At 40.6% G+C, this 26,992-nt stretch overlaps 1 protein-coding gene across 1 annotated transcript in view; it reads right to left on the bottom strand.

The window, feature by feature from the left end:
- Positions 1 to 26,992, bottom strand: part of KLHL14 (kelch like family member 14) — a 104,524-nt gene that overhangs the window by 8,507 nt on the left and 69,025 nt on the right. The window contains exons 4-5 of the mRNA XM_032603610.1: positions 14,156 to 14,245; positions 5,977 to 6,055 (exon numbers count right to left, since the gene is read on the bottom strand). Of these exons, the coding sequence (XP_032459501.1) occupies positions 5,977 to 6,055; positions 14,156 to 14,245 (169 nt within the window). The remainder of the gene's footprint in view (positions 1 to 5,976; positions 6,056 to 14,155; positions 14,246 to 26,992) is intronic.

Below are 26,992 nucleotides of genomic sequence, written 5' to 3'. Positions count from 1 at the left end.
TGAACAGTTTGTTCTCTGGAATCAGATTGTCTGGCTCTATGACTTATTGGGTGTGTGGGCTTTGACATGTTACTTAACCCCCTCAGCCCCAGATTGCTCATCTGTAACATACGATTATGATGGTACCTTCCTCACGGGGTTATTTGTGAACACACGCGTAAAGTGTTTGTCATAGTGTCCAACGTTTTGTTCATGCTCAGGAGCTATCGGTTGATATTATTTGGATTAAAAGGTTTTAAAGATCAGCTATCAAGTTGTTTGCATATAAACTTTTCCGAATAGTATTTTAAGTGATGACTAAATTCTTTATAGTGTTTTTATATAATTTATACCATAAATGTACGGCATATGTTATGGATGGTGATATATGCAGTTTTATTTTATTTTTTCCAGCTTTCCTGAGGCATAATTGACAAAACTGTAATACACGTAAAGGGTACAACGTGACGATCTGATTTGTGCATACACTGTAAAATGATTTTCACAATCAAATTAATTAACACATCCACCAGCTCATGTAGTAACTTTTTTTCTTGTGAGAACACTTAAGATCTACTCTCTCAGCAAATTTAAAGTAAACGATACAGTATTATTAACTATAGTTACCATGCTGTACATTAGATCCTCAGAATTTACTTATAATTGGAAGTTTGTACCCTTTGACCAATCTCTCCCCATTTTCCCCACCCTTATCCCCTGGCAACCACCATTCTAATCTGTTTCTTGAAGTCTGACTTTTAAAATAAGATTCCACATATGAGTGATATCATACAGTGTTTGTCTTTCTCAGTCTGGCATTTCACTTAGCATGAGCACCTTCAGTTTCATCCATGTTTGTCATGCAAACGGCAGGATTTCCTTCTTTTCTATGGCAGAATAATATTCCATTCTATATATTCACCACATTTTCTTTATCTATTTATCTGCCAGCAGACACTTAGGTTGTTTCCGTATCTTGGCTCTTGTGAATAATGCTGCAATGAACATGGGAGTGCAGATATCTCTTCACCTTACTAATTTTGGTTCCTTTGGATCCAGTATATGCGAAAGTGGGATTGCTAGATCGTAAGGTTCAGTTTTTCTGGATAGTCCTAGAATTGTTAGCATCATTGATAGTTTGAGAGTAATATTTTGGCTATGTTTTTTTTTCCTATATTTTCTTGATGGTTTTGAAAGAAATATGTGCTGTGCAAAACACAGAAAGATGATGAAAGGAAAAAGAGAGAAGGATAAAAGTAGGAAGGAGAATAAAGAGCAAGTGAGATAGATTTCATTAAATAAGGGTTGTTGTTATCCTGGGCCCATGTCTTCTGAGGGATATATGAAGCTCTGAAATTGTAAAAAGAATTTTTTAATAAAATGTCATATATTATATATATATATATGTATATGTATATATGTGCATTTTTTGGAATATGTTTGGAGAAAGATTTTGGGGGGAAGTTTTTAATCATATTATCAAGGGGATTAATAACCTAAAAAATTTGGGATTTCCTGGTGTAAAGAAGTAAAAACTCATCTAAATATAAAATTAGGTTTAATAACAATAGCAAAATTAAGTGCACACAGATGGACCACTGGTTCCTTCCATTTCTCTAACCAGATTTCAATTGCTCTCTTATTGAATATGATAGGTCAAGGTTATTTTACTAGCGCTTTTACCTTCTCAAGTTAAAATATTTGATTGAAAAGACCGATTCATGTCTACAAAAATCTGTACTAAAGTAACACAGATATTTCTTTGCATCATTGACACCAGGGTAGGTCAGTATCCCTCTTCCATATGATTCTATGACAGGTTTTGGAGCGTCTGAAATAATTAATTTACTAATTTTACTAATAGGCTATCTTTAGTGGGCCAATCCCATAGTTTGGACCATGCGGGTAACATACTATATTCTGAGTTCTTCTATGTCTTATGTACTATATTCTGGTTTAGAAGAGAAAAATGTTAGTCATGACAAGTATGAAAATTCCCTATTTAATGAAGTTTAGATAGTGGAGAATAAGAGAAAGATCTTCTTTTGGCAGTGTGAACTCCTTTTATCTTGTCTAAAGTTCAGTTTTCTCACTCTTTCTGTTCTGGTTCCTTCCTTCCTCTCTTAACACGAGGGAGCCTGTCGGAACTCTCTATTTTTAGCCCAGGCGTTCTTAATCTGATGCTCCGTGTACTCCTAGCTTTATCCACACAGTGTCACTGTTAGGTTCTGAACGGGGGAAAAAAAAATCAGTAGGTTTCACTTCCTGACTAAAAGTGCATTTTTATGCAGAAATTTTAATAGCGAAGGTTCTGAGTCTCTGATTTATTCCCTTGCATGCTCAAAGTGAGAATTCACCGAAATGCATTATAGAAACACTGGATAGTTAATGGTCTATCAGCAACTGTGAACATTTGCTGCAGGCTAAAATTTTACTGTACCAGGTCTCTCCTGGGAATGCTCCCTGCCCCACCTACCCACATGAAGAGCACACCTGATTAGGCTGTTTTATTTGGAGGGGGGGGGGGGAAGGAAGCTCAAGATTACTGAAGATTTTTTAATGGAATTACACTATTTGTATTACAAATTGTTCTTCTCTCCCTCCTCCACCCCTCCACCCCCGTCCCAATGCCAGAGAGGATATTCAATGAATTGAGATAAGTTTAAAAAGACTACCATTGACCTCTACAAATATACTTTAAACCTGTGTATTGTACAGATCTTTAAAACTTCTTTCTGACCCTTAGGTCAGAAAACTGAGATTGTATCTCAGTTTCAACTTTTGACTTCTACCAGCACGTTAAAAACAACAGATTTTTAAAAACACGATATTGTCTCCCATTGTTTCTTGTAAGGCTGCTAGAAACATAGTATTCGCTTCCAGCTTTTCACCTAGTCTGTGAAACTTAAACTTTGTTACTGGTGCTCTCCAAATGGCTTTTTCTCTCCCTCCCTCCCTTCTTTTTCTTTTCTGTTTCCAAGACTAGCCAGGGGGTAACATCTCCACAAGAATAATACCTAAAATGTCTACTTTTTTTTGAAAACAACATTAAAGTCACCAAAGCATTTTTATTGATCCAAGTGTTCATTTTTGCCCTCTTCTTACTGAAGAATCAAATCCTAAATCTGAGACCAAAACAACTCATCAGCTTTACATTTATCTTTGTATTTTTGTCTAATCACTTCTGTCAGTAACCTCATAGGCAGCAGGCATACAATTCATGAGTTGACCTATGGTTGAGCGAGCCTGGAGGTCACATGCCCATTTCTCTGCTGAACTGGGAGGGTGTTCTGCACTTTTATTATATTCTTTTGGAAGCTCTGGTTAGGTAAGATAATCCTAGGAATTTGCCCAGCCAGCTCTGTGAGAGTGGGTGATCCCAGAGGTGGCTTTCAATGTGTTTCTATTATTCTCAATCAGTTTGGTAACTTCTCAGCAGTTAGGCAGCAGCTAATGGAAGGAGGGAGGTGGGAAACTTCTGGTGAGTTTGACTCATGATCTATACAATGCAAAATTAACTCAATTAAATTTCTCAAGAAACCTCTTTTCTGATCTGAAGGATATTTCATATATTTTAGTATTTTTTCCCTTCTTTGTTTAATCACCAATTAAACCATGCTGGTAGCTAACTGTACTTGCTATGTTGAATGGAAGCTCGACGATGACAGAAAAATTTCATTTTCAGTTATGGATTGCTGCCTCGGTCAACCAACCCATAGGAGATATGGAGCTAGAAGATTGACTGGGCATTTGTGAGATCTGCCTTTTCCCATTCAGCTCTGGAAGGAGCTCTTTATTTGGTCTATCGAGTTGATTGTTCTAAATCTAAAAAAAAACTTCTTTTACTAGGGACCTGACATGATATACCATAATGACTTCGAAAGAAACGTTAAACAGTCCATCCTGTCAACGGTGGCTGCCAGGCGCCGACAGACCATGGCAGGTCTTTTTATCAGGTCAATGAGCTGCTAAAAATTGTCTAAGTAGGACCCTGCCATGATAGGCCATAATGCCTCAGAGGAAGTCATTATAGAATATCAAGTAAACAATACACATTTTAAAAAATTACTAATTAGGTTTTGCAGCAATACTTCTCATCCTTAGGGGCTCTACAGTGAGATAATTGACCGTGACGTGAGTTATGCCTCCCAAACCCAAGGCATGAAGGTTAATTATCGTGGTGAACAGCCCCCAGCGAAGGCGACCATAGTGATGAGATGCTGACATTTCAAACATGTTATTGATGTGTATTTTTAAAATGTCTTTTTAACAAAATTTTTTGGAATGGTTTTGATTAAAGGGTAAAGTGATGCAGCTACCATAACAGCAACTAGAAAATAACCCCAAAAGGAGAGAAACAAGGTACTTTGGAGAAAGACATCAGGAGAGGCTTTTATATATACATGTATACACAACAGGAGGATTGAGAAGTTTGTCAGGATATTAATTGACTCAGAATAATTTCTTGAGGTACCTTGCAACTGGACATTCCTAACAGTGTCTATGGTCCTTAGACTATATTATGCCTCATCATTTTCAATGCATAGCTTTTAGTCTCCTGAAAGAGAGTTTTAATATGCTTATATGGAATGGGAAGTTAGATATTGTTTCTTTATAGCAGAGATTCATTCTTTCTGTAGTAATGTACCTTTTTGAGGAATGGTATGATTTGAACATTTCTTTTTAACTTTGAATTTATGATTAAGGATTTAACTTGATCTCAGTGTAATCTGATTAAATCTTTAAAGAAGGAGATGTTAAGGTTAGGAAGGAAATAAGAAAGAAAATTATTTCTTAGTCCAATCGAGAAGAGGAAACAGGTTGCAGCTTATCCTGACTATTATAATGGAAAATTTGCTCAAGAGGATGTTGAGATATTATCTGAAAAGAACCAAGTGTTCAAACTTTAGTATGTGAATTTACATGTGCATATCAAGACATGGTGTCCTGCCTAAGTAACAGTCAGGAGAACTGAATATGTATAAACATAGTTGCCTTATTGTCCTCTGATACTAGGAGAACTGGGTGAGATAAACACTGCATACATTAAAAATGAGAGGACACTTTGCAAAACTCTTTTATTTGTAAGCTAACAAATCAACTGTTTTTGAATATATGATGGGGAGATATTTGAGGAGGTAAATGCAATGAATTTGAGATTGTGAGACCTAAAAACTTCAATATTGAAATTTCTGCATCAAAGTACACACATATCATTGTGAGAATGGTGTTTTATATTTCAATGATAAGATTTAAATATAGTATAACTAAGAAGAGTGGAATAGCCAGTGAAATTGTAGCTCTGTTTGTCAAAAACAAAAAACAAGAAACAAAAACCAATTCAACGTGGAAAAGGAAGACAAGTCACGGAGAGCATTATGCTAAGTGAAATAAGTCAGACAGAGAAAGACAAATACTGTATGATATCACGTATATGTGGAATCCAAAACATACAACAAACTATTGAATATAACAAAAAAGCAGCAGACTCACAGATATAGAGAACCAACTAGTGGTTACCAATTGGGAGAGGGAGGGGGGAGGGGCAAGACAGGGGTACGGGATTAAGAGGTACAAACTATTAGGTATAAAATAAGTTACAAGAATATATTGTACAACACAGGGAATATAGCCAATATTTTATAACTATACATGGAGTATAACCTTTAAAAATTGTGAATCATTATATTGTACACTTATATTGTATAGAAACTATACTTCAGTAAAAAAGTGAACTTTGACTAGTAACAAAAAAAAGGAAGACAAGTCATACGAGTTTTTTCTTCCTCCATTGGGACAAATAATTGACTTATTTGATTATTTTTTCCATTGAGTTAATAAGGCAGTTAGTCGAAGTTGGCCAGGCCAGGTTTTGTATTTGACTCCTGTGACTTTCACTGGCTCTGTTTAGCGTACCTTATCACGGAAAACCATTCAGCATCCTTGCTTCCAGTAAAGCAGCCACAAATGTTTCAGACCTAAGAAATAGACACTTACCTTTCTTGCATGGGCGGGAGTTGTATCCAGCTATTAAATCGGGGATCATATCTGCTGACAAAATTTGTACTGTGTTTTCCTGTAAAAATATATTTGAGACACTTAAAACTTAAATTCCTTTGTTGTTTTGCACATTTAAAAGTATTTTATAAGATGCCTCTGTTCTCAGGTTTAAGAAACAGATGAATTAAAAAAAAAAAAAAAAAAAAAAATAAACAGATGAATTAAGTAGAGGGACTACCTAACACAGTATGAGAAGTGATAAGTCAGAAGAAAAATTTATGTGCCCCTTCAAATGTTTTTCCTTTCTTTCTTCTTTTCTCCTCCACTTTTTCTGTGGGGTGGGGATGAGTTGGAATAAAAATAAATCAACCATAATAATAAAAGCAAGTATGTTTATCAGACTACCAAAGTTAGGGTAAAATTTCTGTATTTTGGTGTTTATAGGTTTTAAAAACATGAAGTTATTGTCTATACATAATCAGTTCCAGAGACTAACTTGTGTGATATCTCTGGATAGAACCTTTTTCTAAATGATCCAAGAATTCTGGCAGTGGAAGAGTCCACTCTGTCTCCAGGGAAACAATAGCAATCACTACCATAAGAGTTTGCATTAGGAAATCAGTTGTAGGCTATGACTGTCATGCAAGTTCTGTTTGTGCATTTGGGGAAAGCACAGTTGCTGTAATGTATCACAAGTACATTTACTGAAATGGGAAACATGCGTCCTCAGAGCTGGTTAACCAGCTTATCTCCTCTGTTGAGCCTAAGAAACACAGTAATGCCTCCAAGGTATGAAAATGAATCTTGTTTTACATACAGATTGACACCAAAGCAAGAAATAGGAGCAAAAGTGTGTATTCCATTTTCTGTGTAGCAACTGAGATGACAGTCATCTAAAGCGCCTGAGGTCTTAACTTTAAAGTCTGTTTTTCATTAATGTATGTGTAACTAACCATTGAAATATAGGTACCAAACTTCACCACGAATATAAACAGATAGGATTGTGTGTGTGTGTGTGTGTGTGTGTGTACACGCACTCACACGGGCATGTACACACAACACAATTATTAATTGCAAGAATATATTTTGAGCGCTCACTATGTGTCTTATGTGTTCTAGGTTCTGGGAATATGCTGGTAAACGAGAAAGACAAACTCCTTGTTCTTGTAAATAAATAAACACAGACTTGTAAATAAATACATATATAATAATGCTATATTTTCTTTACCGAATGCCAGAAAGAAAAATAAAGCAGGGATTGATAGAGGGGAAGCCAGTTTCAGTAGGGTGGTCACCTGCTCACAGATATCTTCTGCAAGCCACGCAAATATCTGCAGAATTAGCGTCTCAGGCAGTGGGGAAGGTGAGTATAAAGTCCCTGGGCTGGCCATGCATTCAAAACCAGCAAGAATGCTGGGGTGACTTGGACAGAAGTCAAAGTATATCAAGGTCCAGACACGATGTGTCTTGTGGACTGGTGTCAAATTTCGCCTTTTGTCATAAGAACATTAGGAAGTCACTGGAAAGTTTTGAGCAAATGAGAAACATGGCCTAATTTACCTCTTATCATGATCACTCTGGCTGTTGTGTAAAAAACTAGACCGTACAAGGGCTGCTCTGGAAGTGGGGGACCTGTCATGAGGCCATCGCAACAGTCAAGGCAAGAGCTGGCTTGAGTGGAGGTGGAGGCAAGATATGGTCGAGTTTGGGATCTATTCTGTGGGCACAGCCAATAAAATTTTCTGATAGACTGAGCATTGGTATAAGAAAAAGTGAGTAATTAAAGACGACTGCTAGGTTTTTAGCCAGCGGAACTGGATGGAAGGTCATGCAATTTGCCGAGGTGGGGAAGACCAGGCAGGGGTAGTTGGGGGGTTAGGGAGAGAAGCCATGAGTTCTGTTTTGGATTTAACCTTGAGAGGACTATCGGATCTCAGAGCATAAGCGGCTGGTAGGCCACTGGCTAAATGAGGCTGCAGGTGCAAATTTTGGGGTCATTAGTCAAGAGATATTGTTTAAAATCAAAGAACAAGATGAAACTCTTTAGGGAAAGGGTATGGAAATGCAAGATAATGAGTGCTGGAAATGAGCCCTGGGGGAGAAGAAGAAAAACTAGCAAAGAAAAGAAATTGTCAGAAGCAGGAGGAAAAGTATGGTGGTATTTTAGAAGCCAAGTCAAAGAGTGTTTCAAAAAGAGTGAGCGACGGAGAACTGACCATAGGATTTGGAAACATGGGGGTTGGTGGTGACCATGACAAGCATTGTATCAGTGGACAGGAGGGCATGAAAGCCTGCGTGGGGACTCCTCAGGAGAGACTAGGATGTAAGAAAGCAGAGGCAAGAGGATAAGCAATGCTTCTTAGGACTTTTGGCATAAAAAGAAGAAGATTATAGCAGGAAGATGCAGCATCGAGAGAAAATTTTATTTAGTTCTTGGTTGTGTTTTTCAGTTCAGAAGTACCCCAAAGTCCTTGAGTAGGGAATGAGGAATAGGCTTTAAGTTGGAGCAGAAACAGTAATAAGAGAGATATGTTTTATCTAAAATATACAGGTAGCAATGGATTTGGTAGTAGCAAGATGCAGGTTTTATCTTTTGATTGCTTCTGTCCTCATTGGACTAAGAAGCAAGGCTATCAGCTGAGAGTGAGGAGGGAGGTTTTGGAGAAAGGTATTTGAGGAGAGAGAAGGTGTGAAATAATTAACTCAGAAGGCGGAAGAGTGCATTGACCAGGGAAACTTAGTGGAGTTGGCTAGTAGCCAGCATGGGTCATTAGTAGCCAGCATGGCCGTGTGGTTTTCTACGTCCACATTTAGTTGCTCAGGGGGAGGGAAGAGGTGGAAGAAAGTTGGGTTTAACCAGGACCAGGGCATTACCAGGCAAGTATCATAGGAGAGAAGGACACGAGGGCTGCAGGTGTATGCACTAATGTGATTATACGGATGGGCAACAGAATATAAGCTCAGTAAAGAGGGAAGTAAGGGCATGAGGGGATGATGGACAATGAAAAAGTGGTAGGGTAGAGTGAAGGAGGTGGCACTTCCAGGATAACAGTGGGTAGCTGCCACATAAAGGGGCAGCAGGTGGTAAAATCTGAAGACATCCTTTAAAGTGGTGAGTTTTAAGGATGTGGGAGTGGCAATGAAGAAGAAGTAGAAAAGCTATCGGCCTCCAATAATGTGAAATATAAGGGTGGGGGTGGGGAACAGAACATAGTCCCCATTGAAGAGGGTGGCTGGGAAAACAGTCCTCTCAGAGAATAGCCAGGCTTTGATTAGAAAAGAAGCTGAAGGGACCATTTAGGGAAGAGTTTAAGGATTATAGGGATCTTGTTGATGTGAGATCATGAGTTCCAAGGAATGCATGGGAGGGTTTGGATGGCCTGGTTGGGTGGTAAGTCAAGTTTTATTTGGGGATTGCAGAAAGAGTTAAGAGTGCCAGGAGTGAGTATGCCCCAAAAGACTTGGATCCCACAAAGGGAGGCTCCAACCCAAGGAAGGATTATGTCTAGAGTTGGTTTATAAGTAAGCTTTTGTAGAATTTGCAATCATCTCCCTGTAGAAAAAAGCCATTCTTGATAGTCAGGTTTCAAGGTTAATTCCCAAATGTATCTGAAGATCAGTGTTGTTAAGAGGAATGTAGAATATACACGCCACGTATAAGAGTGTTTCTCTGTGAAGTGTGGTTTAGAATTTCCATTTGGAGGAAGACATGTGCCTCCTTTCAGCAATGGGACAGATGCCTTCTCATGCTGAGCACTGGTAGTGGAAATCAGCTATATGCTTTGCTTATTGGTGGTAATGTCAGTGGACTTCACTAGAGAAAAGGCTAAGCGGGGACTGTTGTGATTTCGATGGAAGATGAAGAAAGGGTTTCCAGAGGCAGAGACAATGGTGTGAAAAAAGGGCAGGGTTGGAGGATGGGAAGATAAAAAGAAGAAAAATGTTCTAAAGTTGGCAAAGGATGTGCAGAGGGGATAATAAATCTCAGAAGGAATGAGTGTGGTGGAGTGAGGAAACTGAGATAAAATGGGGATATTCATTTCTTCCTTGTGGCTTTCATCGACACCACTTAGAAGCTTGAGAGGGGTAGCCACATGCAATAGAATTTTGGATTACTCTTCACTCCTTTAGTTTCTTCTCATCTTTTCCATTTTCTTCTAACCCTTCCTCCACTTCTTCCCTTTTTTGATGATGTCCTGTCACCAGACCCTGTTGTTGACTATCATTTGGGAGACAGGTAAAATGGGGCAGGGGCGGCAGTTTTCAGCCAATGGTGGAGGGGAAGGAAGCAAGAAGACAAGGAAATCCCCCGCAGGCAGTTTTTTTGGGAGTCAATCATCAGTAAGTGACAAATGTAAATTGGTTCTCTGTGAGTTGGAGCACTGAAGGAATATATGCATGTATATTAGCATATTACAATGCAGTCTATCACTAATGACATGAAGGGAGTTAATAGGAGTTAATATCTATAGCTGAGTAGAAACAAAATATATGTATCCTGCTTATATTTCCAGTAACTCATATGTTTTATGAGTTCAAATTTTGGTCCTGTAATCAAGATAATCAGTAAATAAAATTATATTTGTATTTTATGAGTACATATTTGTGTTTTATGAGCATGTGTTGAAATGTATATTTTTGTATTTCATTCAAAGGCATGCATCTCAGGCATCATTTTCATAAGAACTAAAGTTTAACTTAAGATTTCATCTTTGGAACTGATGTATACATAACATTTAAACTCATGGATTTAAAATTTTTCCTCCCTGTCAATAGTGAAATTAAAGCATGTTGTATATTATTATAGGATTGCTCTTCTTTTTTTTTTTGCGGTACACGGGCCTCTCACTGTTGTGGCCTCTCCCGTTGCGGAGCACAGGCTCTGGATGTGCAGCCTCAGTGGCCATGGCTCACGGGCCCAGCCGCTCCACGGCATGTGGGATCTTCCCGGATTGGGGCACGAACCCGTGTCCCCTGCATCAGCAGGTGGACTCTCAACCACTGCGCCACCAGGGAAGCCCAGGATTGCTGTTCTTTATAAGTTTTGGTATTAACTGCTTCCTTTTTAGTCGTATGAGGTATTATAAAATGAAAATCCTATATTTTTGAGATGATGGTGTCCCTTCATGGTTTTCTAAATGGGGAATAATGAAGAGCTCTTTGGGAGCCAGTAAGAGCCACTGTCCATGGTGATACAATACTGATTTAATTTCACAAGATCAAAGGCAAATGCACAATTGTTGTTTAGTATCTAATTAAATACATATGGTTATGTGAGGTGGGGAGTGTGATACACTGGTTAAAGGCTGAGCCTCTGGAGTCACACAGACCTACATTGGAATCACTCATCTTCTTGCAAGCTATGTGTCCTGGCAAGTTGTTTAAACTCTTAGGGCTTAGACTCCTCATAGTAAAACTAGAGCAATCATGCAACAGGCCTCATGGGATGGTTGTGAGGATTAAGTGAAATGATGCAGATGAGTGATTAGCAAAGTTCCTGGGAAATAATGAGTACTCAATAAATACTACGACTAATACCAAAACGGTCAGCTGTGGTTGACCAGATGGATGGAATATGAAAGTCCATGGAAACCATTTAAGGGATGGTGGTGGATGTGTGTTTTGGTACCTAGCTGAGACACTTTTACCAGATTGGTACACCTGTTCCCTAGCTGATGGTTGTTGGTTGTTCATGGTCACAGCTGCTCCCTCTCTAGAGAACTGCCCTCAGCTGAACAGGCCACTTCACTGCCCACCCTCACCCCCACCTGGGGGAAGGCCTCAGCCAATGACTGATTGGTTGACATGAGGTACAAAAGACTGGCCTGCTTGCCTCACAGTGTGACCAATTCTCCTGTGCTTAGGAGATGCTAATCAGTGGCTCATCAGCATTCACCCCGATCTGTACTAAATGACCTCAAAGGCGAAACAAGTCAGGGACGGAATGACTCAGATTTGCAGGTGGAACTCCCAACGTTCTAAATAAGGGTCTTACAGAGAGAGAGTTGTGAGCTGCTAGGCCCATATGGAGGCTAAAAGTAAACAAAATATAGTAATTAAAGTTTCACTAAAGTTCAATTTTGAGCCTCCTGGCGGCTAAAGCAAAAGAGACACATTAAATCATATGATTGGCGTTAGAAGTAATTATTCAAAGCACACCATGCCTCAGTACTTTGGTTTGACGAGGACTTGTCACGCAGGTCTTCACGTAGAGCACGCTGAGTGGTGGCAGTGAAAGGTGCCCCCACAGGAAATGCCATGCTGTGCTTTCTGTAGTCTTTTCTCACAGCATATTGGTTGAGGGATTTAAACTGAATCACTGCTCCTCTCAGGAGTCGGGGCTGGGGGGGCAGATCAGTGAGGTCCAATGGCATGGCGTAGTTTTATAGGAATCTGAATTAGCTCAATGATAAAATCTCGATTCTCTAGACGAGAGGAAGGAATATGTCCCTTATCCTCGCCCCTAATCCCCCCACCCATCCTCTCGGTTGTGTGTCTGATAAAAGTTGAACAGCAAGCAGTGGCAGGTTATTTTGGGCAGGGGTGGGGGACAGGGGTAAACCCAGGGAGCGGGTTTTCTGTGTTGCTGATTAAGGCCTGTCTCACAGGAGTGGGAGGTTCATAGTGATTTGTGAAAACTGAGTTGTCGCCCCAAGACTGGTCTTTTAGCAGAGGCTTATCCCACGTGGGGACGGAGGTGGGCTGAGAAAGCACCATCATTAGAAACAGGACTTTCCATGGGACTTTCCTGGCTGTCCAGTGGTTAAGATTCTGCGCTTCCACTGCAAGGGGTTCTATCCCTGGATGGGGAACTAAGATCCCACATGCCGCACAGTACGACCAAAACAAAAAAAAAAAAAAAAGGAAAGAAACAGGACTTTCCAGCCTCGTCTTGTCATGTGTTAGTTTTCATTTGGCCTTCAAGAAAACAAACAAACAAAACCCCAAAAACGAAGTTCTGCAGATTCTTTTCTAGATAAACCTGCTGGCTGTGTACTGTTTCCTTACAAACGCTCTATTCTGTTCAAATCACTTCCTCGGAAGAAGAGGTTAAACAGGAAATGGAGAGTTTACAGTGGGCTGTATATTGGCCAGCGTTTTTGTTTTGTTTTGTTTTAACATATCAAATCAGCCATTGCAAAGATAAGTTAGAGGAGAGATACTGAATATTTTAGTTCCTGATCCAAATCTGTTTCTCCCAAAGCCCCGGAACCATCTTTCCAAAACTGAAAGATATGAACCAACAAAGCTGATCTGGAGAAAATATGTCCCTTTCCCTTCAAAGACATGTTCTTGGAGGGTGGCCTGGGTTGTTTTCCTTTAAGATTTTCTAGAGTGAACAGATGTAACAATTTTCTATAATTTGCCTTTGTGCAGATGCTGAAAGAGAACATTCACCATAAAATATATGCAGTATATGTGATTTCAGCTGGCTGTTCTGGGGTTTTAAAGCAAAACTGTGTACCTGCAAGCTGTTTTATGGTTTCTCACTCATAATGATCTCTGTTACACAGAAGGCTACAACTGCAACCCCTCCTTCACGTGCAAGATTTCCAAAAATATCTTGATAATTTTGCGTGTTCTGCAAGGTGCAGTGTACTCCCTACATTAGACTTGGGAAGTGTATTCAAATGTTGAATTTCTCTTTGTGATACAGTTATGAAGTAATCGCATCAACAGGGAAGATGGTCGATAATCTGTGGACGAAGCCCTGGCAGAAGATGCAGCAGCCAGAACAGGTGTCAAGTAATGAACGCTGCAAAGGCACTTCAGCTGAGGTCACGTACAGTGTGACAGCAGATAACGCTTATTTATTGAAACGGCATATTATTATCCTGATGAAACGGGAGAAAAGTGGTGGAGAAGGTGGTGAGAATTCTTAATAGTTGCCGCTTGCTACCTCCCTTGAGGGAGTCTGGGCTTACACTGGTGGCACTCCTCAGGGGATGGATCAGGAGAGGGGCTGGGCATCACGGTGGAGCCAAATCCCCAGATAGTCCATGAGTGAATGCACTGCTGCGTGTGTCCTCTGCCAGCCCACTTCACCGACTACTTCGTTTGTCCCTGCTGCACAGAAATATGTTTTCCACGGTAATTACAAAAATGGACTGCCGCTGGCACCTCTCATCACACACAGACGTGTCGAGCACCTACTGTTAAGTGGTTCAATAGTTACCATTAGGGTTCCATTGGTCCTCTCCGCCCAACACAAACAGGAAGTTTTCCACCTCCACAACGCAGTGATGGGCACTGTTGTATGGCATAACTGGAATTGAGAAAAAAAAAAAAGACGCATAAAATTTTCCATCTTAGGACTTGATACCCTGGCTCACTAGTTATGTGCTTTCACCAAAATGTATAAAACGTGAGACTAAGTCAGAAGGAAGAAAAGCACATAGACAGGCAGAGTGGGGCACCCACCAATCCACAGTGGCTCAGCGGTGTGTTCCCAGCAATTGCCAACCCCACCCCTTTTGATTAATTTTACATAATGTGATTCTGCAAATTAGTCAAGAACAACCTGTCGGGCTGCTTTCAATTCTTAAGTCCTCCTCACCCGCCTGATGATGGGGATCGTGCAGTCTACAACCATGACTGACGCTCCCAAATGGTCAGGGCTGGGGCTTACTTCTTGGAAGAAATAACCCAGCATCCACTTGGAGCCATTAAGCTGCTCTGCCCAAACTTGGCTTGCTGGCAATCTTTCCATAAACAGACTCAGGGTGCTTGGTTGCTTTCTATTCCACAGCAACGAGCAAGCTGAATTTCCATACAGTGTTAAGTTTTTAAATTAAGGTCCTGCTGATTTAATGCCTTCTCCAAATGTATACGCTTAATTTCCTGTACAATGTCATTAGCAGCAAAATCACACATTTTCTATCTATCTGCTTAAGAGCTCTTCTGGAACAAAGATAAAAACTGTCAGGGACATCATAAACACCCATTCCCCTCGCCCTGCCCTGCTCTGCCCCAAATGTGGTGGCTGTGAGGAGGGCGGAGCGATCCAGAAACCCACCAAAGGTTTCGCTGGATCTGTTCTCATTTACATTTTCTTTGGGGACACACACAACAAGAATAGGACACCCCCGTCACCCCGTGTGCAGTGCAGTGTCAGTCTCTGCTATTATTATATCATATGGTGAATGCAAACTTACACAGCATTCGTTATCATATCACAGGCAGTGGTTTGGGCCCAGTGACACCAGTAGGAAAAATGATGTCCTTGTTCAGCTCATCATATGGGCACCTTAAATCTAGGTGAGGACAAATGGGGAGGTGATATGCATGTTCAGGCAGGGAACTTATTGCTTGACACGGATCAACAGAGCACTTAAGAAACCAGTGCAGTGGGAAATCAATATGAGTCAGGGCCAGCTTGTACTCTTTTGCCAATGGAGAGAGAGAGAGAGAGAGAGAGAGAGAGAGACAGAACGAGCCTATCTTACACCCAGTTTACTTTGGATGATATATATCTCATTTCACTTTGTTTTTATTATCTTTTTTCTCAGAATGCGCTTATGCTGGCTAAGATATGTAAACAAAAATAAGGAGAAACAGGCATAGCTTTGAAACCTGTAACACAGCTTCTGAAAGAGCAAATCAGGTCGTTTAAGCTTCATATTGAAAGATTTTAGGAATTTTCATTATTTTATTATGTTTTCACTTTTACTGTGAATATTCACTATTTTCGAACTTATAGCCACAAGGGAGAAGACATGGGTATGGAAACCCTGGATTTCTGGGATCATGTAGAAATTGGGTGTGCCATGGATTTGTGTGGCCCATGAATGAGGTCAACTGATTTAGGGAGTCACCTCAGCAACGTCCTTCTGCCCCTCAACCCTTAGTTATCTCTTTGGAAAATGCTTTTAACCACATAGCTCCTGCAGGCATTACTTCTCAGAGTCCACTGGGGCAGGGTATATGTTGAGTTCACGCAGCAACTAAAATTGGGTGACTGGATATGTTTGGAACATCTTTTTTTCTTTTCTTAAATTAACTCATCATTGTTTGGATTATACCAAACACAAAACTATGCTACCCATATATTATGTATATTGTGCATAGCCTGGTGCTACTCTGGTTTATCACAATGCCATCTGGGCAGTAAACTTACAGCATTGTCACCTGTAAGCGTATACTCATATGAGACATGCGTGTAAGAACAGCGGCCACTGATACAACCAACTTACTTTATGACTACCAGTCTTCCAATATTTATTTAAAATTTTTGGTCAGTTCAATGCCCACATTTTATAAGTAATAAAAAATCGTATTATCTTCTTTTTAACCGGAAGTCCAGCTTTATAATAAAGCTCAGACCCTGAAAATAGAACAACAGTTGTGTTTGTCCATTTACTTGCTCCCATTCAGGCAGAAATTAAGTGAAGGAAAGAATACATAATTTATTCTTAAGCCTCTTTCTCATTTGATTACCTCTATTGTTATGCTTTATGCAAACAAACGAAGCTATTGAGCTAAACTAACTACTGAAACCTCCAAAATACGAGAAGGTCTTTGAAATGCTAACGTAAAGGCTGCTTGAAGATATTCTCATTTATTTACCCATTTTTTACTGTTGTTTTAAAACCTTGTATGCTATATTTCTTGGCTCTTTCAGCATTTTCATTCCTGAATTGTTGTCTCTTCCGATTTATTATTTACTCAACTCTTCTGAATTGAGAGGCTACAAATACACACAGATAACTTTTGGGGATTATCCTGAATGTAAAACGCTCCAAATCTATTAGAAAAAAATCGATGTGAAATCCATGTTTGAGTTTTGCAAAAGACCTCATTTCTTTGACTTCTGATTAAACCTGAACGAAAGCAAAATAAAGAGGGCAGTGATCAAGAGAAAACATCTGCTTAAAATGGCACTGGGTACCGCAATTATTGATTATCTTTTAAATAACAAGGAAGACATGCCCTCTCCCTTCCAGATTTCTCTAGGGATACTCGCCGGCCTCGCCCTCACAAGCAGGTACCGGAGGAGAAGTTTGTACTCCCTGTTCATATACAGCCCGGTGTGAGTTTTTAGCGTGTCAGTCAGTGAGTTAGAGGGAAAGGGTAAAGAGAAGCTAATCAGGATGAAATGAGATTAAAGGCTGTCTAATTTTACAGCAACTGTGATCCATCAGCCACTGTGAAAGTGACAGTGGAAATGAATGATGGAGACAGACAGGTGGGGCTGTACATTTCACTGATTTATCCTCAAATGCACTGGGCCTTATTTTATTGAGTGAACATGACCACATTTATCATGACTGCCATCTAAACCCACTTCCCTCCATTTAAAAAGGTCACTTTACTCACACGGAGGAGGAGAGAGGCACTTGCAAATCAGATTTAAAATCTAATAACACGTGTTCATAAGGCCCTTTGTGAAAATTCTCAACTTTATTAAACAAATTCGAAGTGCTAGAAGGAAAGGGGGGGAAAAAAGCCAGAAAACTGAAAAGGAAGAAACCTTTGGTCATCCGAGGGAGCACGTTCATTTAGTCTCTGAGTTTGAAGCAATTTGTACCATTTTTGCCTTTCCCACTCCAAATACCTGCTATTCTATTCTAGTCTGGGAAATTCAATAAAACATTTACATTTAATATTTTTAATTAAGAAAGTAGGAAGCAGGCCATCCTTGGAGAGGATACTAAGTCACAGTATTTACTCTGCAGAATGACTAATCATCATACACTCAATAGATGCTAGCCATTTTACAAGTTGAATCTCTGTCACAATTCACTTACATACCTGTTAAATGCTTTCCCGTAATGTTAAGGCCACAAAAATCTCAGTGACACAAATTCTTTTACCCCTCCCTGTACAGTGACATGAAATGTACTGGCATGTGGTACACAAAATGGGTCTTTGTGGATATGAAAATGAAGAGTCAAACTCTCAGAGTATTTTGTGTTACTTTTCACAATAGGAACCACCATTTACTAAACATTTACTATGTGCCAGGCATTGTGCAGGTGCTCTATACATATGCGTATATGTAATTATATTTATATATAGTTACCTATATTATATCTCTGAAAATATAACAGCACTTATGATTCATCCTTACTTGCTCCTAATCAGGCAGAAATTACATGAAGGAAATAATATATGATATTATAATACATGATAAAATATATCTATATTTTATTTGCCTATATCTTTCATTTAATATAACTAACTATTAGGGAGGCATTGGTCATTCATTTTATTTCTGTAAGAAATACTGAGGCCTTGAGAGGTTAAGTCACTTGTTGAAGGTCAGACTCAGCTAATGAATGGCAGAGATAGAATCCAAACACAGGGATATCTGGATCCCAACCCATGCTCTCATCCATTTCACTCTACTGATTTTCAATAGGTATGTTCATCCAACCAGCAAGTAATTACCGAGTACCTGTGTGTTCAATGGTGGTGTTCCTGAAATTTCTGTATAATTTTTTGTTATTGAATCACATTTTAAATGTTTCTTATTTTCATATTTAAAAGAATCCGTAATAACGCAAGTGGACATTCCTTTACATTTTTTTTTCTATAAATCCACATATTCAAGTAGTGGATTTTCTTAAAGTAAGACGCGTTTACATGTATTTGATGGAGCCAGAAAAACACTGACCAAATCAGCTAGTTAAGGATGTGTAGAGTCTATTGGCAGAGGGTTTTTATTTATTTGTTGAACAGTGAGGGCATATTTCAACCTTGCAAGCAGATTCAAAGTATCTTGGGCACAGAGGCCCTTTTCCTGGCATATAAAATGTGCAGGGGTCTTGCTGCACTTACGAAGGCCTTGTTCTGCTTAAGATTCACACTCCTGTTTCCTCCCATATTTCATATCTGAGGAATATACATACCCCTTCCAAGAGAAAGTATAGGTATCCTTTGCAACCACAGATTTGCATGAACATCCAAACGAGATTGCATAGGGCTATGACAAGTTTATAGGATTGTTAAATACATGGCTGTTGAATGTTTATCATTTCAAGTAACATTTATGAGGTCCTTGATTTCCTTTTGGCTTCAAATACATAAACTTACAAAACTGTCAAAGATGACATAATTTTTTAGAAAAAGTAATTAATGCCCATGTTTTGTAAAAATACAGTCTTATGAAAAATAATGATATACAGGAACAATAAGTTTTCCTCTTATGCCTCTCAGCCTTGCAGTTCCCTACTGCAGAAGCTACCCCTGTTATTGTGTTCTTGGATTTTTCTTCCAGAGAGATTATATATACGGGTCATTTTTTTAATACAATTGACGCGGCATTCTGTGGGCACACTGTTTAGTACCTTGCTTTTTTGCACTCAAGAATACATTCATCTATTCATTCCTCACCAATCAAAGTCCTGTTCAGCTGCTACTGTATGCCAGGCAAGGTTCTACCTGCTGGGGAGGTCATGACAGCATCAAGGAACGTTCTAGTCAGGGGAAGCATGTAATAAACATGGACACAAATAAATAGGCACTTTTGTTTCAAATGATAAGTGCAATGAAGAAAAGTAAAGCTGGGTCCAAGGAGGGGAAGGGACAGGGTGAGGAATTTTGAGAGTAGTCAGGGAGGGCTTTCTGAACAGTTGACTTTTGAGCAGAGAATTGACAGAAATGAGCAAGGGAGCCATGCAGGGGTAGTGGTAGGCATAGATGCAGGAATAGGAAGTGCCAAGGCCCTGGGGCACAGGTGTGGAGTGTAGCAAGAACGGCAAGAAGACCAAGAAAAGAAGGATCTGAGAGGAGGTCTCGGAGGGAGACCGAGGCCAGATCTGTGCGATGGTGCAGTCTTGGTCGGAGGACGACACTTGGATCGTCTACCGGCCCATTCTTTTCAACAGCCATACACTGTTTCATCCGATGGGTGTCCTATAATGTGTCCCAGCCCCTTCTGATGGCCATTTATTAATTCACTCAGCAAACATTTACTAAACACTCATTATGTGCAGATACTTTTCTGGTTGGTAATAAAGCAACGCATGAGGCTGACAGCGTCCCTGCTCTCCGAGACCTAAATGACAGGGAAAAGAAGAATGTAAACTAATACACAGTGGAATGCACAGGAATACAGCCAGGCGATGACAGACAATGTAAAAAGGAAAAAAACAGGACAGTGTGTTAGAGAGTGAGTGCCTGGCTAGCGCGCTAGCTGAGGTGGTCAGGGGAGGCCTCTCTGGGGACTGGTGTTGAAGGTAGATTTTGAAGGTTGAGAAAGGGCCACTGCAAGAGAATAAGAGGAAGGGATCCATGCAGAGACCCTGAAGCACAAATGAGCTGGATGTGCCTGAGCAGCCCAGAGAAAGCCTCTGTGTCTAGAGCACCGAGGGTGAGGGCTAGAGAGGCATGAGAGAAGTCAGGAGGCAGGCAGAGGCTGGGTAGATGGGTCTTTAGAAGCCAGGATAAGTGGTGTCGATTTTATTCTTAGCATGATGGAGAGGCATTGGAGGAGTTTTAGCAGCAGCAGGACATGATCTGATTTATGTTTTAAAAATATCACTCTGGCTCCTAGGGATGTTGTAGGAGTGAAAGAGGGAAAAGAGGAAGATCAAACAGGGCGCCCCTCCTGTGGTCCAGATGAGGGATGATGGAGGCTGGATGAGGTAGGGGCGCTGGGGCTGGAGGGAAGGGGATGTGTTGAAGGTTGCTGCTATTACAAACAGTGCTCTGCCGAGTGTCCTCATGGGTCCACAACACGCATACACGTGCATTTATCTGTAGGATTAATTCCTCCAAGTGAAATTTCTGGGCCAAAGGATGGGTGCGTTTTACATTTTAATGGACGTCATCACATCGTACCCCTTTTTATATCTGTACCTCTGCCAACACGGTAGGTGAACAACTGGTGTCTAGTTAAAATTTAAATCTCCACTCATTTGTGATAGAGGTTGAGCATCTTTCCATATGTTTCAAATCCATTTGTATGGTATACATTTTTCTGTTGGTTTTTGACTTCTTGATATCATAAGTTGCCTATAGTTACGTGATTTCTGTTCTTAAAGTGTTCTTTTCTATAGAATTATCTAAACTGGCAAAATAAATGATATTTTGGAAGCATGGTATTGCTAGAATATATATTTGTGCAATATTTACTCATTAAAGCAAATTCAAATAGTAATTACATGCTGTTGAAAACAAATATAACCTGAAAGAAAGGTGCCTCAGTCTAATGACATTGAAAGAGTATTTCTTGCCATAGGATTGTAGAGAAATTTTTTTCTTACATTTTCTTCAATTTTATAGTAAGTATAATTGAGAAACATAAATGTTTAAAAATTTACTAGTTTAGGGCTTCCCTGGTGGCGCAGTGGTTGGGAGTCCGCCTGCCGATGCAGGGGACACGGGTTCGTGCCCCGGTCCGGAAAGATCCCACATGTCGCGGAGCAGCTGGGCCCGTGAGCCATGGCTGCTAAGCCTGCACGTCCGGAGCCTGTGCTCCGCAACGGGAGGGGCCACAGCGGTGGAAGGCCCACGTACCACAAAAAAAAAAAAAAAAAAAAAAAAAAAAATTCACTAGTTTAATCCTACCATCCTGTCTTTCTGCAAAGATCTAGAAATTTGGCCACTGCTTCTCTGGAGGTAGAAACAGACACATAGTCAAACATCTTACATGAAGCACGTGCTTGAAACATATTATTGAATAAATAATGCACAGAAAAGGCTCTGTTACTTTTTTTTCTGTTGTATATGGATGGTTACTATCCCTGTAAGCTGCAAATAAATGGAAATGTTTTGTGCATTTGGGAATCACTTGATCATTATGGACAGTGAGTCTGGAAAACCAAATCCCGTAAGAAATTCACATGGTCTGAATCCAGTGATGAGTTGGTGAAGGTTCTGAATTAACCCAAAGGTGGCCAACACTTTCTCCTCACTCCCAACTTATTCTGCACACACAGAGCTGGGTTCCCACAGTCCCACTGGAGACAAAGTTGTTGAAGTGAGTTCGAAATGTATAAATCTGAATAAAAGTGCCTATGTGTTAGGTTTTGGAGGCTATGCAAGAACAAGAGAGTTTGCTTCTCTTTCATAATAAAAAATTGTATCTAAGGGAGAGTTTTCCTGACAATGAAAACTTGCTTTGTGACTCTCTCCTCTGTGCCACTATTGTAGTAAATGCATGCCTTTACCCTATACCTGCCAAGTCATGACACAGTGTATTAAAATCATCTGTCTTCTGTGTGTCCCGCCCTAAAGAATCTGTAAGCTCCTTGAGGCCAGACTGTGTCATTTCTATAGCTTTATGACCACCACAATGCCCAGTACATAGGATAGTAGAGCCTTAGGCATGGCTACATATTTTATGCCTAATACAGTAATTAGAAATATTAATGAATCAATAAATGTTAGTAGCATGAATGAGTGAATGCTAACTAAGAGAGACTGGCATTTATTTCTTTGGAAGGTGTAAACAATGTATGGGTACCAGAAGATGTGAAGGAGGGAAGAAGTGAAAGAAAGGGAAGAAAGGGAAGAAAGGGAGAAAGATATATGCCTTTGATCAGGATTCTATGGCATCTAGGATGGATATCACCCTATATGCAATACATGTGTTAAACAAAGGAGGTTTGTAAGTTCTTCAAAGACTGTGACATATTTCTTTAGGATCTATCATAGGCCTAATTGTGCCAAGGTCAAAGGTTTTCAATAAATCCTTGTTGATTTACAGTTTTAGCTCTGAGCACTTAAATGGAGGGAAATGCTAACAACCAGCAGAAGCTGAGGGGACTTAAAATAAGACTTCTATTAGCTGTTCAAGCAAAACTCACTTTTCAAATCACGACTCTATTATTACAATGCGGTGTACCAACTATTTTATTTTGTTTAGTTCTTGATATTTTAGTTAGAATTTTAAAATAGTTTTGTGACTACTTTTGGAAAGTAAAACATCTTTGGGAATGAACACTGCAATTTCTCCCAAATGCTAGGTGTTTTTTTTTTTTTTTTCCTGTTTTTTAAAGTGTGTTTTCAGACACATTGATGAAACATGCTAGTGCTTTGATGTTTGTCCTTTCCTAAGTGCCAGTACAGTGTCTTCCTGATCATGTCCTGGGGGAGTGAGAAATTGCACTTTTCATTGTTCTACACCTAAAAAGGCTCAGTAAAAAAAAATAGTCAACTCTGTAAATGAATTAAAGTAGTAGATCAACTCATATTATTTAAACGTGTGAAAATAAGATCCTTGACAAAGGTCAAAGGAGCCAGGACTATTTATACTGTGAATGATGTGGCAACAGGATAGCAAAAATGATTGTAAAACAGCTTAAATTTGTTGGGAGCCAAGAAGTTTTCGCCATTAGAAGATGGCCGACATCCTGCTTCTCTTCCTGCTTAATGAGATAAAAGCCCGCGCTTCCAACGAAAGCCCGCGCACGCAGCACCAATGATAATTTGCCAAGTACTTCCCTTATTCTGGATCCCGCCCCCCTTTCTCTGTACTGTATAAATACAGCTACTGCAGCAATAAAGGTTTGAGGCTTGATCAGGATTTTGTCTTGCCTCCATTCTTTCGCGTCTCCTGCCCCTTCTTCTCTTTTCAACTCCTACAGGTTCCTCCTCGGACTCACAAGGATTTGTCCTGCTGGTCGGGACTCCCGGGGACGCCCGGGGCCGAGCACAATTGGCGCCCAACGTGGGGCCCGAGGAACGGATCCTAACGGAGGTAGCACGCTTACGAACGCCTGGCCAGGCACCCACTGAGCCGCCGCGAGAGTGAACTCGAAAGTGCGGCTCGATTAGGTCCCCGGAGGACTAGCCGCCCTTCGGCAGTTGTGACCGGTAGAGAGTAAGGTAAGTGGAGCTTAAAAATGGGACAGGAATTGAGTTCCCACGAACTCTTTCTTCAGGGGATCGAGGATTCCCTCAAGATGCGAAAGATTAAGGCTAGAAAAAAAGATTTGCGTGATTTTTTTATATTTTTGTCTGATGTTTGCCCATGGTTCCCACAAGAAGGGACGATAGATAAAAAATGTTGGAATCGTGTAGGAGATTGTTTAAATGATTATTATAAGACTTTTGGGCCTTCTAAAGTACCTGTGACTGCATTTTCATATTGGAATTTAATTAGAGAGATTCTTATGGGTCATTTTTTTGACCCCGATATCCAAAAGGTTGTTGAGACCGGAAAAACAATTCTTAAAGCAGCCCCTATGATTCCAATGAGGCTCAGGCTGCTTTTCCCCCTGGTCTGTTGGCTCAAATACAAAATGCTGGCCTTAAGGCCTGGCGCCGCCTTCCGCCTAAGGGTTCGGCCACAACTTCTTTGGCGAAAATTCGCCAGGGACCAGAAGAGCCTTATTGTGAGTTTATTAGCCGCCTCACGGACGCCACCGAACGTCTGGTGGGCGACAGTGAAACTGATAACGCCTTTGTTAAACATTTAGCTTATGAAAATGCTAATCCAGCCTGCCAGGCTGCCCTTCGGGCTCATCGTGGTGGTAGCCTTGCTGATTATATTAAATTGTGTTCCGGAATTGGTCCCTCCCATTTTGTTGGTCTTGCAATAGGAGCCGCCCTAAAAGATTTTATTAAAGACACATCCGCCCTAGACAAACAACAAAAAACTTGCTATAATTGCAGACAACCTGGACACTTTGCCCGGGATTGTCCACTATATAGACAAGGACAGTCATCAAAGGCTAACCCACAACAACCCCAACATCAATCCCGAGCTCCTCCCACCACCGTTTGTCCTCGCTGTAAAAGAGGCAAACATTGGTCTTCGGAATGTTATTCAAAAACGGACATAAATGGCCAAAAAACAGGGAAACTTTTCACGGGGCCAGCCCCTGGCCCCTTCCTTGGAACCGAACCAAGGGGCGATTCGGTTTGTTCCTCAAAAATCTGGACAAGTTCCCCTCACCCAGACGTTGGCTGCCCGAGCGTCTTATTAAACCTATAAATTCTATGAAATAATGAAAATTATCCAGGGCCCTTTTCCCTGAGATTGTATTTCTTTTCCTTTTCAGAAAAAGATGGAGATCCTCTTGGCATTGAAAAGATGACAAAGACAACAAGGACTATCCGTTGTGACCCTGATCCTGTCATCTTTGCTGGTTGTCAGCCAGGCTGAACCCCCTCCACACTTGCCTCAGAATTTAACCTGAAGCAGAACCAAAAGATGATTCTGGCTGCCCCTCCACTGGAGCGGCATGAGACAGAGACATGCCTACCCCCCTCTTTGATGGGAGGGTATGGGTACCGAGTTGAGTGTGACAGCAAAGCATGCACAAGGGAAAACCTTTATACATAAGGTAATCTCTGTTATTCCCTGTGAGTATACCTGAATTATGAAAGAGGTTGGTATCTAAACATTGTTTTTGGCTTCAGTATCTAAGATTATTCTTGGTTCTGCCTCTCCTCCCCAAAAGATACCAAGAGCCAGCAATGGTGGACACACATACATTGTCCACGGGAGGATTCAGGTCACTACTCCCTCACTCGGTTAATGCCCACCTCCTTAAAAGAAATAAAAAGGGAGGAGATGTTGGGAGCCAAGAAGTTTTCGCCATTAGAAGATGGCCGACATCCTGCTTCTCTTCCTGCTTAATGAGATAAAAGCCCGCGCTTCCAACGAAAGCCCGCGCACGCAGCACCAATGATAATTTGCCAAGTACTTCCCTTATTCTGGATCCCGCCCCCCTTTCTCTGTACTGTATAAATACAGCTACTGCAGCAATAAAGGTTTGAGGCTTGATCAGGATTTTGTCTTGCCTCCATTCTTTCGCGTCTCCTGCCCCTTCTTCTCTTTTCAACTCCTACAGGTTCCTCCTCGGACTCACAAGGATTTGTCCTGCTGGTCGGGACTCCCGGGGACGCCCGGGGCCGAGCACATAAATTCTCTTAGATGATGGCCCCATAATTACTGATGGCGGGAAGAAGGAAATGGATATGGTTCGTAGAATGAGGATGTGTAAAGAAGCATTTTCTGATGTAGATCACACATACTCAGTATTGGAAAGTGAACCCTAGTGGTTCACTTTAAAATCCAGGAGACAGCAAAAGAATCTACCAACCTCTTCATTCATTTTTTCATTCAAAAATTTGTATTGAGGAATTAGTTATTGTGCTAAACTCTGGGACACCATTTCTATATTTCAGAGCTCACAGTGCAGAGAGAATAAACAGAGAAAACGAATACACAGTGTTCTAGAAGAACAACAATGGAAGTACCAGGGAGGAAGCGACTGTAACTTCAGGGAGGAAGTGACACTGTAACTTCAGGGAAGAAGCGACTGTAACTTCAGGGAGGAAGTGACTGTAACTTCAGGGAGGAAGCGACTGTAACTTCAGAGAAGAAGCGACTGTAACTTCAGGGAGAAAGTGACACTTAAGATTAATCATAAAACCAAGACGGGATTTTCCAGGTTGTCACAGCAGCAAAAGTCATTATCAGTAAAAGGAACATGGATTCAACAAATACTTATTGAGCTCCTTACTATGTGCCAGATCTTAGGCTAAGTTCTAGGGATATATTTTAATTGGATTATTTTTATAAAAATGATTATTAAAATTAGATCAATTTCCAAAATGTCCTTAATACTATGGTCACTATACTATATCAGCTATTATGTTGAGGCCAGAGAAAATGTGTTTGAGGAACATGAGAGCAAATAAAAAGGGTGGACTGTTACCTCCGCTGTTCTTTTGGGCAGCCTATTCCTCGACTCAAATTCCCTCTGGAGCACTCTCTCCTTAGACAACAAGCAGTCATGGCCTCTACCCTAATTGAATTTCTCCTGGTATGTGGAGCCACCTGATGGTTCTGGAAGCAGTTGGTAGGATTATCAGAACAGTGAACAATACCGTCGTTCCTTTCAGACCACCCCTCACGGCATTTGCGTTTGCAGTTTCAGTACGTCGTGCTATCGCACTTATTTGATTTCAAAGGACATTTCATTGCAAAGATCCAGAAGGATTTCTTATATACTCCTCCATGGTCATTTCATGGTGTGTGCATGTGTGCCTTCCCATGAACCCATGTGTATGTGTTGGATCTGGGAAGCACGAGGGCAGGCGGGCTGGGCCA

The sequence above is a fragment of the Phocoena sinus genome, chromosome 14 (genome assembly GCF_008692025.1).
Source record: "Phocoena sinus isolate mPhoSin1 chromosome 14, mPhoSin1.pri, whole genome shotgun sequence".
NCBI classification, from domain to species: domain Eukaryota; kingdom Metazoa; phylum Chordata; class Mammalia; order Artiodactyla; family Phocoenidae; genus Phocoena; species Phocoena sinus.
Note: the sequence above shows the minus strand (reverse complement) of the source record. Positions and strands in the feature narration are given on the sequence as shown.